Source organism: Phoxinus phoxinus (genome assembly GCF_949152265.1).
Source record: "Phoxinus phoxinus genome assembly, chromosome: 4".
NCBI classification, from domain to species: domain Eukaryota; kingdom Metazoa; phylum Chordata; class Actinopteri; order Cypriniformes; family Leuciscidae; genus Phoxinus; species Phoxinus phoxinus.
In genome coordinates, this window is record NC_136879.1 from 154,520 (window position 1) to 175,253 (window position 20,734).

The window sequence follows — 20,734 nt, forward strand, 5'->3', positions numbered from 1 at the left end:
TTCTACCCCCATTTGGCATAATAGTAATCTCTGTACGGGTAACAAACCCTTTGTTTCCAAATGCTGGGCTGAATGTGGGGTTGATACCCTGAAAGATATGTACAGTGATTATGGGCTTAAAGGGGACATATCATGCTAAATGCACTTTTTTTAGCCCTTAAATGCATTTTGTTGTATATTTGGAGTGTTTAGAAGTACAGAAAAGATGAAATTATTCTCTTCAGGTGCTTCGTTGATATCTTTATATTCTGTTTTGGTCATATTTTTCAACCTGTTCCGATTTTTCTGTTATCTATGACGTTTTTTGAACTATCACGTCACAGTATTTGCAGCGGAACTGCCAAATAAGGACATTGACTTCCAGCCCAACACTTCGAGCAATCCGCCATTATTATTTCTCGCTGCAATTTTGTAGTCCAAGATAAAGGATGCCGAAGTTACTAGAGGGTAAGTTAAAATGTTCGGTTGTTGGATGTAGTAACCCACACGCTTCATTACACCGTCTAATGTAGATGAACTGCCGCGCTTGTGGCGCATGTTTAACTGAAAGAACGACCAAAGAGAGAGACCCGGTCGCGCGCGCGCTCGCACTCTCTCTCGGAGCCCGGCGAAAGTGTAAACAAGACATCACCGTCTCCAAACTAGACGCTGTCTTGCTCTCTCTCCCTCGCACATATTAGGCCTAATCAAAATAAATCGCCACGGTGGTAAAAGGTAGGAAGACCAAAGTTTCATGTGTAAATACAGTAACACACCATTGCGATACATCCACATGAAGACGTTGTTCTGCAGGTTCGTCGTCTTCATTTTCATCTCGCTCCGGCTCCGACTCTGGCTCGAACATGTAAGGCTGACTGGACAAGTCTTCCGTTGTTGACATTTTGTTAATAACGTGTGAATAAAAAGTTTCTGTGCTGCTAGATAATCGTATCTCTGCTATCAGACTACAAAAATGGCCGAACGGGGTGGAGTTGAACCTCTGCAACCTGGAGAGGGGGCGAGGTATGAAGTGTCTCAATATTATTTAAAGAGACCGCACCAAAACGAGTTGCTCTCAGAAGCACATCAGAAAAGGGGTAAAAAAGGGGCCTGTGGAGCTATAATAATGAGGAATTCAGACCCAAGCATTGAGGTCTGCACTGAAAGCCTATGGAGTACCCTGGTCAACTAAAATATCTTCTCATCCTATGATAGACTGGATAGATTCCAGTATGGCTTCTAGAGGTATTGTGAGCATAATTTATAAATCACTGGTGGTACGACAGTACGCAAACATTCCGGGTGAGGACTTCTGGGAGAGACAACTTAACACCGTGATTGACTGGGACACTGTCTGGGGGAATTGTTTTGCTACCTCAAAAAATCCAGCTCACCAAATGATACATTATAAGTTAATTTATAAGGCATATGCCACACCCTGTTTGCTATTCAAAATGAAAAGAAAGTCTGATCCCTTTTGTCACCTGTGTAACAGCGCAAATTTAGGTACATATATGCATATGTTTTGGGACTGTTCTCGAATTGTGTCAGTCTGGTCTTCAGTCCAGGACCTACTGACCGATCTTCTGAGGATTCAGATCCAAAAGGACCCTCTGGTTTTTCTTTTGCTGGATGATTCCTCGCTGTCACTGTCTGTCAATCAAAGGAGGATTCTGTCTGTTGCGCTTACTGCTGCTAAAAAGGTTATCCTAAAACTGTGGTTGGAACCAACTACACCAGCTATGTCTATCTGGATGGCCTAGTTGTTGGACATTGCTCTTCTGGAGTGTACCACAGCTAAAGTGCTCGGCGCCAACAGAAAGACAATACAATTTTGGTTGGACCTTATTGAGACTTTATCAAAAAAACGTTGAGATCCTTCTATGTATAGTTTTGTCAAATTTTATTTAAATTTCCTGTCATATTTATTTATTTTATTATTTTATTTGGTCATATGGTAATGTGCGGATATTGTGCTTTGTTGTAAATAGTTATAAACACAAAATGTTTAATAAATAAATAATAAAAATAATAAAAATTATAATAATAATCAGGCAAACTTAATAAACTTTTGTCTAATTTCGCCATTTTGAACTGAAAATAGGCCTATGTAACGTGACTCATGCTAATAATTAGTTTACTGTCATTGTGAGGGGACAAGAAACATTAAAAAAGCCGTTTTCATTATGTTAAGCACAAGATTAATAATGAGTTTGTATGTACATATTAAGAATTAATATAATACAATTTGTAACCTTCAGTAAATTAAAAAAGCTCAGCTTTAGGAGGGGAAGAGACAGGGCAAGATGAGGAGACTGAGAGAAAAAGAAAGGGTGATGGAGATGAGGAGAGAGCAGGTATTGACTAATAATCTATTGCCCGCTGACATGGTTTTAAAGATATTTATTATCCTTTTTTTTTGGCCTTCACAAACGTCTTATTTGAACCCCCCATCAACCTCAAATTTAGGACCTCTTTATTATAAAGCCTTATCTATGGGCCTGTTTTAGGCATAAGAGCAATAATGAATGTGTACATATTGTGAATTAATTTAATAAACTTAGTATAGCTTTCCTTGTAGCTTTCAGTAAATGAATGCATCTGAGAAAATGATTAATATATCAACCTATCAATTGACCCTATGTTTACTTTCTTCACTGACAGACAAAAATGAAAAGCCTATATCAGCAAAAGCTCAGCTTTAGGAGTGAGACAGGGCTAGATAAAAACAAAGAGAATTAAAGCTGCAAGCAGCATTTATAGGGGTTCAAGCATTTAAGGCCTTTAAGCACACAAGCATCAAAAGTAGGGGTGTAACGATACACAAAACTGACGGTTCGGTACGTCCCACTGTTTTGACATCTCGGTTCGGTTCATTTAGGTGGGGTGGGGGGTTTAGAAAGCTAAAATTGTTTTTTTTTTTTTTTTTTTTAAACCAGTGCTTTAATTAACAAATTGTGTCCTTGTCTTTAAATTAATTAAATTACAAGTAAACGTTTCACAAGGATAAAAAAAAAGATCTGCTAATGCTGTAAACTATATAGGAGACCTTACTTTCACATTACTATAACATTAAAGCTTAATAACAGAGCCTAGACTTTTAGTCTAAATTCAGTTGCTATTTATTTTTAGATATAATAATAATAATCAACACTCAAGTAACAAATTGTATGAAAACATGTAAACTGTACATAAGGCAGTTTTTACATTAACATATGTTTTTACTCTAATTTATTATTGAAATATAATCATTTACCAAGTTGCTGTCATTTTCATGATAGATATTTTAAACATACATTAAATAATCAAGATGTCATTAACAGGTTAAGTAAAATATAATATATAGGCTAATATAGTGCATTTATTTAGTGAAAGGGTTCATTTCCTTAGCAAACCAACAAGCTGTGGACACTGAATGACTTGCCTGACGTAAATAAAGCTATGTGAAAAACTAAGTGTTTTATTGACGTATTTCCGCTGTTGAAACACTGACTGAGCGATTACACGAGTTATGATGCCTTTCAGTAAGTATACTGTATCTTTCAACATACCTTCAGGTGTCCATTCATGTTTATTATGTAACTGATGAAGAGATGCTCGCGTTTACTCGCGCTCCGCGCTGCCGCTTTAAATGAGGAGCCTAGTATGGTGATCTGTCACGCCACATCAAAGAGCGCCAAAACGACATTTAATGTTTGAATTTCGTGATCAAATAGACAGAATCTGAAAGATTACACCTTGCTTATTATCAAAAGTAACAAAACACTGAGCTTATTGCGATTAAATGTGGTTAATGGTGGTTAGGCAACAACGTTGTATTCGGTGTCTGTGTACACATAAGACATGAGGTCCAATGGGGGCGGGGCGGGCGTGTTCGGTACGCCATGAGAGTATCGCGATTCGTATCGTTGGTGGTGTATCGCGGTTTTTCGGTTCGGTTCGAATATCGTTACACCCCTAATCAAAAGACATTAAGTTTTATTTAGCAAGCATTTAACAACTGCCATCATAGATGAAAAAGTCAATTTACAGCCAATACAGGCAGTTTACTAGAGGAAATATATGGTTTTAAAGCATTTTTACAGTTATAGCACCTTTTTGCCTAGTCTTCTTACAGTCTTGCCTGATCTCCACCTCTTTTATTAGTAGTACTCAAAGTGTGTCCATATATATGTGTCAAATTTGTAGTAAATATGTCATTTTGATAAGGAGTTTAGACAATTATATTCAGTGGCATAATGAGCCAACACCGGGCCCTTAAGTAGGATTATCAAGGCGGGCCCCTTGATGACACAATTGATGACATTGATGACGCAATGTCCGCGAGTAGGCTACCATGAATAGGGCAGGATATGATCATACACAGCATATAAGAGATGAGATGACTAACAAAATCAGGAGGAGCCTACGCTCACCAGTGCACCATAACACATTGTTAGGGCTAGGTCCAAATACATAAAAAAGATGCTCTTACATTATAGCGGGATTTTCCGGGCTTTCCTATGTGCAACTGCAAAGTTGTCGATTAGATCAGGATTGTGCGCACGGGCATTCTCAATTGACCCTTCGCAGGGAGTTTGATTGACCGGTGATCTGACTAATCATAATCCGACATTTTGTCCCACAAAGCAGTCAGGAGAGTTAGTAGATTAACATTGGAGGATTTAAAGTTGAAAAACAAAGTGTACTGACGTCTTAGCACTTTAAAACAACATTCCTTTTATGTTCATTCATCTTTATTTTAATGCTATAAATTAACTAGAAGGAAGAGATGATTGGTTCACGAGCAGCTTTAACTGAGCCTCGAGTCTACAGCGATCTGTCAGACACATTAAAGAGTCACAAAACAGTATTTATTGTTTAAATGTCTCTAAAAAATGACTACATTTGAAAGGTGAGACTTTGTTTCATATCAAAAGTACTTGTCTGTCAGCGCGCAGTCTCCTCTCTGACCCGCAATGTATTTTTCACTGCATGAGAACTTGGTGGGGTGTGAGAGTGGTGTCGCTTATCAGACATAGCAACAGTAACTAAAGTGGGCGGGTCTTTGCAAGCGGTCATTGACAGTATGGACGGGGATTCGCCAGTCCCAATTCAAAACAAATTTCATCACAATCCATCATTGTTCGTTTCAAACATGTGAGAGCATCAAAATGATCCATGGGTGAAATTGATTGGATTTAATTAATTTTTTTGTCGGTTCTTATCATCATTTTAACATTTTTGCGTTATTGTTTAGCTATTTACCTATGTTTTCAAATTTCCTTTGTTTTTTTGTTGTTGTCTCGATCCGACTAACGGCTTTGAAGATAACCACAATTTTTTAAAGCTCTGAATGACTCTTACAAAAACCATAAGGCGAAACCTGGCATGTTTGGTATTGTTGGACTCGGCAAGGATTCAGGAGTCTTAGGAGGTCACTCCTGTGAAAAACACGGGCTTGAAACTTCTAAGGCTCCTTCAAGGCATTGTGCCAATGACGTATACTGAGTTTTTTGAGATACACCAATGTTCTCATAGACTATCATGGCACCCTGGACAAAGACACTGCGTGCCAATTTTCAGTAGACTAATGGTTGGGTGCGCTTATAGCTATTTTCATGATTTTTTTCATGTCAAGTCAGATTGAGCTTATGAACATGTGTCCCAAGTTTAGCGAAATATCTCTTTCCGCTCACGAGTTATAACTATTTTATAGCGCCACCAAGTGGCCAATTGTCATGATTTTTTTTCACGTGACCTCAGAATGAGCTCATGAACATGTGTCCCAAGTTTTGCGAAAATATCGCTTTCCGTTCACAAGTTATAACCATTTTATAGTGCCACCAAGTGGCCAATTGTTGCGATTTTTTCCAAGTGATTTCAGATTGAGCTTGGGATTTATCCCAAGTTTAGCAAAAAAATCTCTTTCCGTTTTATAACCGTTTTAGTAAAAGTGGCCCTGGTGCCATCAAATATTTTGGTTCCCCTTATCGACCGTTAATTTAAATTTAGAATTTTTTGGATGATTATTGATGGTTAGACTCCAGAGAATATTATTGCAGTGGTTTGGTTCCGATCGGGCCAAAAACCGAGGAGATGTTTGCAAAAATAGGTTTTTCAATTTGTTTTAATTTACTCGAAATTGGCGCCTGAAGGGCGAGCAAATCCGAGGCATGTGGTCATCTGGTCCGCCTCGAGCCAAGGAATCCAACGATATAAGACACTTGAGCCTAGGCCTAACGGTTGATGAGTTATGAGCCATTTTGTACTTTTGACCGCTGTAGCGCCCCCGTCAGGCCGACCGGGGCGGGTGACGCTGTAGGCGGTGTGAGTACTACCAGCCCCCAAAGTTTCAAGTCTCTACGACTCACGGTTTGGTCTGCCCGATCAGTTTTATGTCTGAATGTTGCATCATGGGAAAATTAACAATAACAATAGGGTTTCAGCACTTCGTGCTTGAACCCCTAAAAAGAGTGTGATGCTGATGAGGAGAGAAAAATAATCATAATCAGCTGCCCACTGACATGGTTTTAACCCTCTGAGGTCGAAAAACGCGCCGGCGCGTTTTGCTGGATTTTCTCCACATTGTAGCACTATAAACTTAAATTACTCCGTCATTTATGGTCATACAGAAAAAAGAAATATAAAAAAAAATCTGTGATATTCCTACTTTTGTATGTGTCCACTTACAATGAAATCAAAACATTGTGCTTTTGTAAAATAAAGAAAATAAACGGGGTGTGCGTTCTGCCCATAGACTGTAAAAAATATGGACAAAGCGTCTGTGACGGCACCCATAGACTTTCTGAAGAACGGGTTTGAAGCCGTTTATGGGGGGTATGGGCGGCGCCATCTTGGAAAATCTTGGGAAATCCTAACCCCGCCCACCTTCTAACGCAGCGCGCATCACTCAGCTCGCTCTGCTACTTCGGTTATCTCTGTGTATATTTTAGGCAACGAAATATGTTATAAAACACCATACGAACTCTTTTCGTTTTCATTTAAAGAAATCTTAAACATTATAGCCACACAAATGTGGTTCAGGCAACGCATATTGATTATATTCAACTGCACATAACGTTTGCCTATTTATGAAAAAACAAAATATAAAACACAAACCTGCCTCTTTTAATTTTAAATATAATATAAAAATATTACACATTTTATGGTCCAGGCAATATGTGCATTTGTACGTTACTAAACAACAGATTTTGCAGTAAACAACATTACAGATCATCTTCGTTGTATTAAAATTTAAAATGACAAAACTCAACCCAGTCTCTTTTTGTTAAATTTCAGTTTTATCAATATTAGCCATTAGCCAAAGTATACGTAAAAGCAGTGCTTAATTTGTAAAGTGGGAGGTCCCGGAGCGCAGAGGGGGGGTGGATCCGGCGACTCAAAACGGGGGTTGGAGGAAACGGAACAAAAAAAAACAAAAACAAAAAAAAAATTACACTGCCTACAGCTTCTCTGCAGGGACAGCATGTGCTGAGTGGGTGCTGCTAGATCATTGACGGGGAGCTGCGCAAAACTTGGTCACTAAATATTTAATATTCAGTTATGTTAATGATCACAATTAGAGTTTTAATTTTATTAATTTGAACAAGCGCAACATTCAGCATTCAATCAAATAGGCCTATTCTAAAAGATGTAGGCTATTATTAATAATAATGTTATTTCAACACAATATCTCGTTATTTCGAAATAATATGTGTGCGTGCATCTGTAAATCCGGTGACACGTGTATTGATTTTTATTAATAAACAAGTGTTTTCTCTAAAAGTGTCGACTCGGCTGCAAAGATGAAGTTGACGATCGCCATCTCCGTTTGAACGCGCTTATAGAGAGAAATGCACATAAATAAGCCTAATAATGGATTACATAATCAGAGTAGCCTTTTTCTTTTTTCGTTTTGAATTATTTCGTTTAAAGACATTTCAAGCTTTGTGTATTTGATGTATTTGTCATGTCTGTGTGAGGCATACACTGAGTTTCGTTAAGTTAGGATGTGCTCTAGTTCACGTGCAATACAAGTGAGCGCGCGGGCGCCTCCGTTATATTTGTTTCGTCGGCCTATTCATTAAATACAGGCAATTGGTTGATGAAAAATTGATTAAAATTAAGATACAATTTATACAAAACGAAATTCACTTTAAAGAAAGGCTTTCTATAACAACTTCAACGGTCAAATCTCATATTGCGCATCCTATCTTACTCGTTCGTGCTGTTCACTTTTCATAAATCAACATAAATGGAAAAAAATAAATAACATTATAATATTTTAACAAATATGAAACGCGCTTTTTTTAATGGCTACACCAGTATAGTAGCCTAGGCCTACATAGGCTGATCTCTATTTGTACAAATTTCTGCACATTAATTTAATTCTGAATTTTGCACACACAAGTTGAAAGGCATTTGTTCAAAAAAAAAGTTAACGGATAATTGTGCATGCATTTATTAGCCTAATCATTATGATACTAAAATCCTAACAAATAGGCTATGTACAAAAAATCAGATGAGCGCATATGAACGGTTAAGCATTTTCCTCCCATAGAAAACCATTAGGCTATAAGAACGCTTAATGTGGCTTAATGCAGATTAGGATGTCCCCTTATTTATGTCGAAATAACGAGATATCGATACTAGGCTACTGTGTCCACCGTGGTCTCCTTTTTGATCAGCGGAAACGATTTTTGCTTGTTTGGGATCTGACTGTCCAGCGTATTTGAAAAAGTTAAGCAAACTTTCCTGTCTTTTTGACATTTTTCCCCTGAGTGAAGCGATCGAGGCTAACAGCAATCTCAACTCGTACAACAAGCGCGCAAGTCATGTGTCACAAACATTGAACACTACACAAACTTTAGTGACACAGGAGGTGCCGGATCCAATAAAAAAGGTTCCGGATCCAATGTCGGAGGTGCCGGAACATGTTCCGGCGTGTTCCGGCTCAAATTAAGCCCTGCGTAAAAGGTATAAGAAGCTATACAAATAAAGCAAACAATTCAGTCAAACATACAAAGTCAGCGCTCTATAGTCTATACATCGGTAAAGTTAAATAGCTTATAAAGTTATGAAACTTCCCCTCAGCCAAAATGATTGCCCAGGGAAAATTTTTTTGATTCACGAGACCAAAAATCGCCCATTATACACAAGACGATATAGATATACACAGACGCCAGAGTCCGCGGCATTGGCGGCAAACCTCATAACGTCAAGCTGATGAAAGACTGCTCCAGGTGGGGTACATGAACGCCGAGCGCCCGGTCATCGCTGGATCAACTGGATAAAATTTTCATAAATCTTTAAATAAACCACAGATTTGAGCTTTAAACAACTACATTCTCACCTGAAAAACTCTTAAAACTACATGTCATGATACATAAACAGTAGTATTATATGTCAACTGTATTAAAAAATGGCGCTTCTTGTTGTCATTCTCCGTGGCGCTGCCTTGTCAGCTGTCAATCAAGCTGTCACTCAAAGTTAACCACGCCCTTATTGTCATATATTTTATATCTAAATACCATCCATCCATCCATCCATCTTCTACCGCTTATCCGGGGCCGGGTCGCGGGGGCAGCAGTCTAAGCAGGGATTCCCAGACTTCCCTCTCCCTAGACACTTCCTCCAGCTCTTCCGGGGGGACACCGAGGCGTTCCCAGGCCAGCCGGGAGACATAGTCTCTCCAGCGTGTCCTAGGTCTTCCCCGGGGTCTCCTACCGGTGGGACATGCCCGGAACACCTTCCCGGGAAGGCGTCCAGGAGGCATCCGGAAAAGATGCCCGAGCTCCCTCAGCTGACCCCTCTCGATGTGGAGAAGCAGCTGCTCTACTCTGAGCTCCTCCCGAGTGACCGAGCTTCTCACCCTATCTCTAAGGGATCGCCCAGCCACCCTGCGGAGAAAGCTCATTTCGGCCGCTTGTATCCGGGATCTTGTCCTTTCGGTCATGACCCACAGCTCATGACCATAGGTGAGAGTAGGAACGTAGATTGACTGGTAAATCGAGAGCTTCGTCTTGCGGCTCAGCTCCTTCTTTACCACGACAGACCGGTACAGGGACCGCTTTACTGCAGAAGCTGCACCGATCCGCCTGTCAATCTCCCGTTCCATCCTTCCCTCACTCGTGAACAAGACCCCAAGATACTTGAACTCCTCCACTTGAGGCAGGAGCGCTCCACCAACCTGAAGCGAGCAAGCCACCCTTTTTTCCGACTGAGAACCATGGCCTCGGACTTGGAGGTGCTGATTTTCATCCCAGCTGCTTCACACTCGGCTGCAAACCGTCCCAGTGCATGCCGGAGGTCCTGGTCTGATGAGGCCAACACGACAACATCATCCGCAAAGAGCAGAGATGAAATCGTGTGGTCCCCAAACCCGACCCCCTCCGGCCCCTGGCTGCGCCTAGAAATTCTGTCCATAAAAATTATGAACAGAACCGGCGACAAAGGGCAGCCCTGCCGGAGTCCAACACGCACCGGGAACAAGTCTGACTTACTGCTGGCAATACGAACCAAGCTCCTGCTCCGGTCGTACAGGGACCGGATAGCCCTTAGCAAAGGGCCCCGGACCCCATACTCCCGGAGGACCCTCCACAGGCCGCCGCGAGGGACACAGTCGAATGCCTTCTCCAAATCCACAAAGCACATGTAGATTGGTTGGGCAAACTCCCATGAACCCTCCAGCACCCTGTAGAGGGTATAGAGCTGGTCCAGTGTTCCACGACCGGGACGAAAACCACACTGTTCCTCCTGAATCCGAGGTTCTACTATCGGCCGGATTCTCCTCTCCAGTACCCTGGCATAGACTTTCCCAGGGAGGCTGAGAAGTGTGATCCCCCTATAGTTGGAGCACACCCTCCGATCCCCCTTCTTGAAAAGAGGGACCACCACCCCGGTCTGCCAGTCCAAAGGTACTGTCCCCAACCGCCACGCGATGTTGCAGAGGCGTGTCAGCCAAGACAGCCCCACAACATCCAGAGACTTGAGGTACTCAGGGCGGATCTCATCCACCCCCGGTGCCTTGCCACCGAGGAGTTTCTTGACTACCTCGGTGACTTCAGCTTGGGTGATGGACGAGTCCGCCTCCGAGCACTCAGCCTCTGCTTCCTCAATGGAAGACGTGACGGCGGGATTGAGGAGATCCTCGAAGTATTCCTTCCACCGTCCGGTGATATCCCCAGTCGAGGTCAACAGCTGCCCACCTCCACTGTAAACAGCGTTGGTAGGGCACTGCTTCCCCCTCCTGAGGCGCCGGACGGTTTGCCAGAATCTCTTCGAGGCCGACCGATAGTCCTTCTCCATGGCCTCACCGAACTCCTCCCAGGCCCGAGTTTTTGCCTCCACAACCACCCGGGCTGCAGTCCGCTTGGCCCGTCGGTACCCATCAGCTGCCTCAGGAGTCCCACAAGCCAGCCAGGCCCGATAGGACTCCTTCTTCAGCTTGACGGCATCCCTTACTTCCGGTGTCCACCACCGGGTTCGGGGATTGCTGCCTCGACAGGCACCGGAGACCTTACGGCCACAGCTCCGAGTGGCTGCGTTGACAATGGAGGTGGAGAACATGGTCCACTCGGACTCAATATCTCCAGACTCCCTCGGGATCTGGTCGAAGCTCTGCCGGAGGTGGGAGTTGAAGATCTCTCTGACAGGAGATTTGGCCAAACGTTCCCAACAGACCCTCACAGTACGTTTGGGTCTGCCGAGTCTGTCCAGCTTCCTCCCCCGCCATCGGATCCAACTCACCACCAGGTGGTGATCAGTTGACAGCTCCGCCCCTCTCTTCGCCCGAGTGTCCAAGACATACGGCCGGAGGTCGGATGAAACGACCACAAAGTCGATCATCGACCTCCGGCCTAGGGTGTCCTGGTGCCATGTGCACTGATGGACACCCTTATGCTTGAACATGGTGTTCGTTATGGACAAGCTGTAACTAGCACAGAAGTCCAATAACAGAACACCACTCGGGTTCAGATCAGGGGGGCCGTTCCTCCCAATCACGCCCCTCCAGGTGTCACTGTCGCTGCCCACGTGGGCGTTGAAGTCCCCCAGCAAAACGATGGAGTCCCCAGTCGGAGCACTTTCCAGCACCCCTCCCAGAGACTCCAAGAAGGCCGGGTACTCTGCACTGCCGTTCGGCCCGTAAGCACAAACGACAGTGAGAGAACTATCCCCGACCCGAAGGTGTAGGGAAGCGACCCTCTCGTTCACCGGGGTGAACTCCAACACATGCCGGCTGAGCTGGGGGGCTATAAGCAAACCCACACCAGCCCGCCGCCTCTCACCATGGGCAACTCCAGAGTGGTGAAGAGTCCATCCTCTCTCGAGGAGTGTGGTTCCAGAGCCCAAGCCGTGCGTAGAGGTGATCCCAACTATCTCTAGTCGGAATCTCTGAACCTCACGCACAAGCTCAGGCTCCTTCGCCGCCTGGCTCCAGGGTGGGGCCCCGGCTGCGCCATACCGGGCGACGTCACGGTCCTCCTTTTTTTGGGCATCATAAGGGGTTTTGAAACAGGTCGCCTAGGACCTGTTTGCCTTGGGAGACCCTACCAGGGGCATATAGCCCCAGACAACATAGCTCCTAGGTTCATTCGGGTACTCAAACCCCTCCACCACGGTAAGGTGGCAGTTCAAGGAGGGGTATCTAAATACGATCTAAACTAACATTCATTCGGGTACTCAAACATTCGGGTACTCAAACCCCTCCACCACGGTAAGGTGGCAGTTCAAGGAGGGGTATCTAAATACGATCTAAACTAACAAGTTAGAAAAAAAATTCACCCCCCTCACAGTTGTCAGGCACTCGGAAGCTATCGAAAAATACAATAAAAGTCCATGGGACCAACCTGGAGAAACATGAATTTATGCTGTGAAAACGGACATTTTAACATGGGGGCTATGGACATTTGCTCCCTTTTGGGACCTCCCTCTAGCGGATTTTCGATGTATTGCAGTTTTTCGCACTTCCGGGTAGGCCTCATTTTTCAGATCAGAATGTTGCTGCTTGGTTCTGCCTCTCCGTCGCGGCTAACTTTTTTTTCTTGAGCACGTCTATAAACTGAAACAAAACTCAGCGAATATTTGTCACACATTTATGAGCCATATACCTTTATAAACATTTAAGTGTGTACTTTTAAATGATCGGATTCAAACTGAGAACAAATATTCTCTGTTTAAGTAATTTGCATAAAACCAACAAGATGTCCAGCTTCTCAAACGCTTGCTCATTAAAGGGTAACTAAACACTAAACCAACTTTTTTTAGTTAATGATCTGTACGAATGGAGCTTCATAAATGCTGTTCATTGATTCGAGTACTTTTTTTTAACATTTGAGTATAAAGTGTTTTAATTTTCAAATATATGGTGTAAAAACGTCTGAGTGCTGCCCTCTTCAGGTTAAACGGGATCTCCTGAAGCAGGGGTACTCTCTGACGTAGGGTACTCTCTGACGCTGCGAGCTCACCACGCCCCTGGTATAAAAGCATCTGGTTCCGTCAACACCAGAGCGAGTCAGGAGCTGCAAATTTGAATTATGAGTATTGAAAACGATCAGGATAGTGTATTTTAGCATCTAGTTAGCATAGCATTTATAGTTATTTAGATTATTTCGTGTAGCCTAGGTAGTTATTTAGCATTGTTGTTAGAAGCATAGTATTGTATCAGTTAGGATAGTGTAGATTTTTAGCATTAGCTTTATCTGTGTTTAGTACAGTGGTTAGGCTGGTATAGGTGTAACGTTAGTGTTGCCGGTTGCAACAGCACTGCTGGACTGCATAACTTCCCACCAGACTTGGAAATGAGGCGCCAGTGTTTACATGCACTTGTGTGCCAAACGCTGCTCTTCCTGCATGTACTCCACAACCGCCGGCGCGTTTGGCTGGATATTTTTTTTCACATAGCGGCAAAATATGCTTAACGTAGGTCAATAGTAATAATAATCCACTCAGATACTGGACCCATTCTCTCTTGCGCGGCTGCTTCGCTAGCATCGTCGGATGCCGATCGCGAGGCGGGAGTTAATGCGATGCGACACCGCAGTTTGAGCTCGCGGCTCGAATTGATATGGTTTTAGCTCTGTGTCCACAGACAATTCGTCCACTTCAGGTGAGAAAAGTCCTCAACTTTAAATGACCGCTCTGTTGCAAAGCTACTTGCGTCACTCCAGTCACTCTCCATCTTAGCGAGTCTGACAGCAGCTGTCAATCACTGCGTCACTGCGGGTCTGTCAATCACCCGCTCAGCCCCGCCCTCGGTTCGTCCGTTGGGCATACCTGCAAACTTGTCGCTTTTCGGCGACAATCGCCGTTTTCTTGCTCAATTAGGTCATTTACGTGAATCGCGTAGAACCGGAGAGTTTTTTGTTTTGGAGGGGGGGGGGGGGGTGTAGGCTGTCATTCATCTGCATGCCATGCAGGCTAGAATTGCGAAACTTTATTGGGTAATTCTTATAATTGACATTTCTCTGGGCCAATCGGTATCTTAGCACTTACGTCAGAATCTTGAATCACATCGCGCGCCTCCGCATCCGATGATGCACGACTTTGAGCCGAATCTGCCAGAGCAGATGGATATTAGTACATCTCATCACACAGGCAACCAGTTTGCGCGTGTAAATCGGTGGTATGATCTGGTTTTCAGTCTAAAACAGTAGCGTCAAGTAAATGCCTCGTCCCTTTGGGCAGATCCGCGCGCAGTCAGCGGAGGCTCGCACTGCGGTGCCCATGGCAGACGTGGCGACCGGCGGCACTGATAATGCGGTGGCTCTGAATCCACTTGTTTACAAGAAAGGAGGAAACAGCCACATGTGGAGATATTTTGGATTAGGCTATCACGTTGCCAGAAAGGGCCGTTCACAATAGCGCGTTTTTTGGGCGTGCAAATTCCATAGACTAAAAAATAGGCAAATTCGCTTTCCAGACGCGCCTAATGGTTGCATAGCAACGACAGACGCAACGAGAAAGCGGTGCAAACTGCGCTTTCTATGATGATGAGGAAGTATCAGCAAATAATTAATTTATTTTTAGCCGTTGCATAGCTTTACTACTAGATATATTCATGGATATGAGAAATAAAAAGCCACCCTGGCCTGTATATGATCGATGCGCCGGTCACTTCTGTTATATGCCGCGCGACTGCATTTTAAATAAGCACGCGCACAAAACGCGATATGTGAACGACCCCTAAAGTGGTATCGTGTGCGGTTGTATCTGGGTAGTTTAAAAGACCGTTAAAAATGTAATATGAACGTAGTTTTGGATTAAATAAAAGTACAGTCAAGTCAAATAAAGCACGTTTTATCTCCTGTAGTTTGGCAACACTACAATAGGCTACCATTCATTAACTTTACTTAATGCCTTATCTAACATCAATTGAGTGAACAGTACTTTTTTACAACATGAATTAATGTTTGTGAATGTTAATACAAACACTTGATTGTTCATGTTTGTTCACTTCATCCATTGTGCATTGATAATGAACAGATAACACTTTTGATTTAAAAAATGTATTAGTAGGCCTACATTTTTAATTTACCCCTAGGTAAATAATTGCTACACTATTGTTTGTTGTTAGGACGTTTTAGCTAATGTTATCTAACAAATGAAATCTTATTGTAAGTGTTTTTAATTCTACAGTTTCCATCTCTAACCGTGATATACACTTTAATATATGTAAATTTAATTAAGCTTTGGTACCGAAATTGGTACCGAGAACCGTGGATTTTCACCGGTATTGGTACCGAATACTGAAATTTTGGTCCCGTGACAACACTAGTTGCATGGGATGCATTTCTAACAACATAGGGCTATTTAGATAAACAATCTGGCGAGTGTGTTTTAGGGTAATACACCAACAGCAAATTTCTTTAAAGGGCTACATTTTGCATCCAAGTCTATCATTTGAAATCTTTACATTGTATTGTAGCTCAGAATTCAAGTAGTCGTGTATCTCGAAACAAAGATCAGTCCTTGGACCGATGAGATTGGCTAGCTTATCGTGATTTTTCATTTCAGAATGAGGGAGCTTAATGAGGACTCCTCATTATACAGTATATAGCACAGCTAGACTCATACACTATCAGTAGATAGGCCATGCCAAATTTACCTTATGTACAAAAGAGACAAAAGGTAAATCCCCCACCCCCGCCCCCCCCCAAAGCTGTCACCTTTTTTTCTCTGAGGAGTTTGCAGGTCTGGTTGGGCTCTGCCCACTTTTCCAGCATTTTTCAAATATTGCCAGTGGGTGGAGTCAGGCTCTGACCAGGGGTTTAGTTACCCTTTAAATTTAATTTGGCCACGCCCACTCGCGCAAAAGAGATTGACATGCAAATCTCCACATGGACCGTGATCGCGCTCATTACCTCAACAACAAAACACTTCACTTCACTTTTCGTCGAGTTTGAAAGACACACCTGAGCTTACATTGGATTGATTCATTGATTTACCTCAGAAGAAGAACGCGATTTGAAGACAAGAAAGATGAAAGGTAAGAAATTCTTACATATTAGTTTGTTATTGTTGCATAAATGTCACATTGCAGTTGAGCTGTTGCTAGATATATGGGGGAATATTATAATATTTAGACCCGTGTTTACTGTTACTGTGTTTATGGATATCTGCTCAAACGTAGATATGTATATGGTAACCATAATGTTTTATATTTGAGTGCGATCGCTTTTGAATGTATCATATTTTGGATCGCGATCGCTTTTGAATGTATCATATTTTGGATCGCGATCGCATTTGAATGTATCATATTTTGGATGAAAGCAAAACACACCAAACTGCTTCATGTTTTTACTATTATCTCATTTCATATCATCATAACAAATGGAAACATTTGAAGTAACATGATAATCAATATATTTTTCTCTAGCTTAGTTGTTACTGAAATCTATTGGAAGATTTATACTGCTATAGGTTATTGATATTATTATTTTATCCAGCACTGCGCATAGCTTATGCCTACAAGGCACAACAAACCTGGTGTTCATTATATTATTGTTGGAAACGTGTGTGTGTATTCTGTGAATTTTAAAAAAGCAATTTTAACCAGAAAAATCCAATATTTATTTACAAAATCGTGCAGGCCTTTCTCTTGATATCAGTATGTTCACTTTTTTTTTTCAGGGACCAGATGCCACTGAGGACTTCAACATTCACATTAGTCTATGAACATGGTAAAGTGAAAATCAAACTCCTTGGAAATGAAAGGTATGTACAATGTTTTTAGGAATGGCACAAAGGTCTCTGTCTTTGGATCATTGTTTTCATACAAGTTTAAACATAAGTGCTTTTTTGGCATTTGTGTATCTTTGGATTATGTTGTGTTGTAAATAAATCCAAACAATTTAAAAGCCATTCTTTATTAAATCTCCTCATTTACAGTATTGTGCAAGGTTGCTCAGCATGACAGGGCCTGATAGCTCCTAATAGGGCCGTTAGGGGAGGGTCTTTGTCTTTCTCAGGTGTAAAAAGCTTACATATTAATGACCTTCGCATAGAGCCTTTTCACACAAAACACGTTGTAAAAATTTTAAATCAATATATTGTCTTATCTGAATGAGCAGTCAGGGTGATTTTCACATAGTTTTGGAGCAAATATTCTAGGCTACGTCATACAATTTTCAAAAGTCTTGTGAAGAAATAATCAGTATGGGTTTCATGGCCTTATTTCAGTGAGAATTTTTTTTTGTATTTTCACAAACCACGCATAAATGTCATTATCTCAAAACTACAAACTTTTACATACATGCTGCTGATATATAATTGTAGCAGAGTTTGTGCTGAATACAGTGTAATTAGACTTTAGCCATGAAAATGTCACAAGTAACAGAAATAACCAGAAATGTCAGAGCATGTCAGAACACACCTCCATGGCCCAGAAAACTGCTCAGACCTCAGAGGGTTAACCCCCTGGGGTCGGCTATCGCGCCGGCGCGATTGTCTCACTTTTTTTCTTATCAGTGCAAAATAGACTCAAATAACTCCGTCTATTTTTGTCATACAGGCAAGTGTTATCATTCAAAACTGTTAAATGTCTTCTTTTATTTGTGTACACTAATAATAAAAACAAAATGTTGTGTTTTTCGTAAAATAAATATTTTAAACATGATGCACGTTCTCCCATCTCTCTCAATGTGAAGTTCATTCTGAAACGCGATAGAAAATGATCTATAATTCAGTGAATACTTGTCACTGTGACATGAAACATGTCTTTACAACACTTGAAGTCTCCATTTTTAAATGATGTAAATCATATCAAAAACAAATATTCTCTGTTTAAGTCATTCGTATGAAAGCAACAACATGTACAGTTTCTCCAGCCGAAGCTCATTACACTAATGTGACCACACCCACGTTCGCGAGAGCTGCTCAGATGCAAATGAGCCACGCAGAGGAACGCAACACCAGACTAAAATGTACGTTATGAAATGAATATCCCCAACTGAGCAAGCCAAAGGCAACAGTGGCAAGGAACCAAAAAACTCCATCAGGTGACCTACTGGTGTCCTAAAACTACATCAGGTGACCTAATGGAGAAAAAAAAACTTGGGAGAACCCAGGCTCAGTCGGGGGCGTTTATGAACTAGAGGCCAGATTTACAGTAACTGTAAGATTTAAAAATAAAAATAAATAAAAATAATTATATGAATACCTGGCTGAAGAGATGCGTCTTTAGTCTAGTTTTAAACATATGAGCATTTTAAGATGTTTTGAAGGCAAGAAAAAAATGGATAACAATAGCTTTAATAAGTATGCAAGAGAACACTAGTGTTGCCTTGCCTTTGGCAAGCACCACTAATAAGTTGAGAGTCTTATGTTTATTTGACGGTGATTTCACATTTCTTGTTTGTATAAAGGCTAAATACATATAAAATATGAACAATAATTTATTTGTACCATTTTTATTTCTAAAATATTATATAGTTTTATAGAAGGAGGTTTCAGAGACTTGGCAAATACATTTTGTAGGTACAGACATTCATTGTGTGTGTTCTTAGGAGTATTTCCTGAGAATTTTATATTGTTCATATCGATATTGGAATTATATCGTATCGACCGAAATTAAGAAATATATAGTGATATAAATTTTGGCCATATCGTCCAGCTCTAGGTTACAGTGACTTACCTCGGGAAAGTGGTCGGAAATGGGGAGGTTTGGATTGTACATGCAAAAACCCAGGCCATTAAAATAAATTTCTGACCCTCTTACTAAAAAAGAACTGATGAGATTCTTGGGGTTAGTGGGCTACCATCACTCTTTTTGTCTTAATTTTTCTACTGTGGAAGCCCCCCTTACAGATCTTTTGAAAGGTCAGGTAAAGTTTGTCTGGTCTTCCAATTGTGCAGTTGCATTTGAAAATGTAAAATCTTTGTTATGCTCTTTGCCTGTGCTGGCTGCACCTTGTTTCGACGAGCTGTTTTCTCTGCAGGTGGATGCTAGTCAAGTGGGGGCGGGAGCTGTTCTCCAGCAGTCTGACTGTAGGGGTCGTTCATCCTGTTAGTTTTTTCTCACGGAAATTTACCACTTATCAACTCAACTACTCGGTGGTAGAAAAAGAAGCCTTGGCGCTTGTTTGGGCTTTGATCCATTTTGCTGTTTATCTTAAGTCAAGCAGGCCAATTGTTGTCTATACAGATCATAATCCATTGACATTTCTGAATTCTCTTCAGTATCCAAATCAAAGGCTTATTCAGTGGTCGTTATTTTTGCAGTTGTATAGTCTTGACATTCGACACATTCGAGGCGCAGACAATGTGGTGGCGGATGCTTTGTCCTGTGCCCCTGTTGGTGATTAATTATTTGTTCTTTGTTTACAGGGATCTTGACCCGGTATGTGACGCCCCCCTGCATCTAACTGTTAATAAACTTTGAGTTAAATCTAATGACAGAATGTGTCCCTTCCTTTGTTGCGGCCTTTTGGAGCCACAGGTCGTAACATCCATAGTTTATGTACTTTATAGAAGTAACATAGCTCCTAAAAACAGAGATCAATACTTGACTTAAGTTCGTTATTTCAAATGTAGATGCGCAGCAAGTGCGCTCACGCTAGTTTTTTCTGAAAAACCAACTAGTAAGCTTCACCCTTTCCGTAACGACATTGAAAGCTCAGGAACAGCTGATCATAGCGGTTCAGGGATATCCAGAGCTTTTTGACTTATCAAATGCCTATGAATTTGCGTTGAACAAAAACAATTTCTAAAGCTATGTCTTTTAAACATTAGATCGTTCACACCTAAGGCAGTTATTGTAAATTAAATGGTCACAGATAATAGTTTCTATGTACTGTGCCTTACTGAAACCTGGCTTAAACCAAATGATTATTTCGGTCTAAATGAGACACGGTCTACTCCACCAGGATACTGCTATAAGCATGAGCCCCGTCTGATTGGTCGTGGCGGCGGTGTTGCAACAATCTACAGAGATATCCTTAATGTTACTCAGAAAACAGGTCACAGGTTTAATTCGTTTTAAGTACTTGTGCTAAATGTTACGCTCCTAGATGTAAGAAAGAAATCCCTATTATCTCTAGCCTTGGCTAACGTATATAGACCTCCAGGGCCTTTACCTAAAAGAGTTTGCAGACTTTCTCTCAGATCTATTGGTCAACGTCGATAAAGCAATAATTGTTGGAGATTTTAACATACACGTAGATAATTCAAATGATGCGTTAGGGGCTGCGTTCACAGATTTATTAAACTCCTTCGGGGTCAAGCAAAACGTCACCGGACCAACTCATCGTCTTAATCATACACTCGATTTAATTAT

The 20,734-nt window shown here is 41.7% G+C and overlaps 1 protein-coding gene across 3 annotated transcripts in view; it reads left to right on the plus strand.

Moving 5' to 3' along the window:
• LOC306996503 (DNA topoisomerase 2-alpha-like) overlaps positions 1 to 20,734 on the plus strand; it is a 202,589-nt gene that overhangs the window by 75,579 nt on the left and 106,276 nt on the right. Inside the window, exon 33 of one of the 3 annotated variants that reach the window (XM_079609055.1) lies at positions 19,786 to 19,844. The exons of the other annotated variants lie outside the window; for them this stretch is intronic. Within the exon in view, the coding sequence (XP_079465181.1) occupies positions 19,786 to 19,823 (38 nt within the window). The 3' untranslated portion in view covers positions 19,824 to 19,844. Of the gene's footprint in view, positions 1 to 19,785; positions 19,845 to 20,734 lie in introns of those variants that run through there. 3 annotated transcript variants of the gene reach the window in all.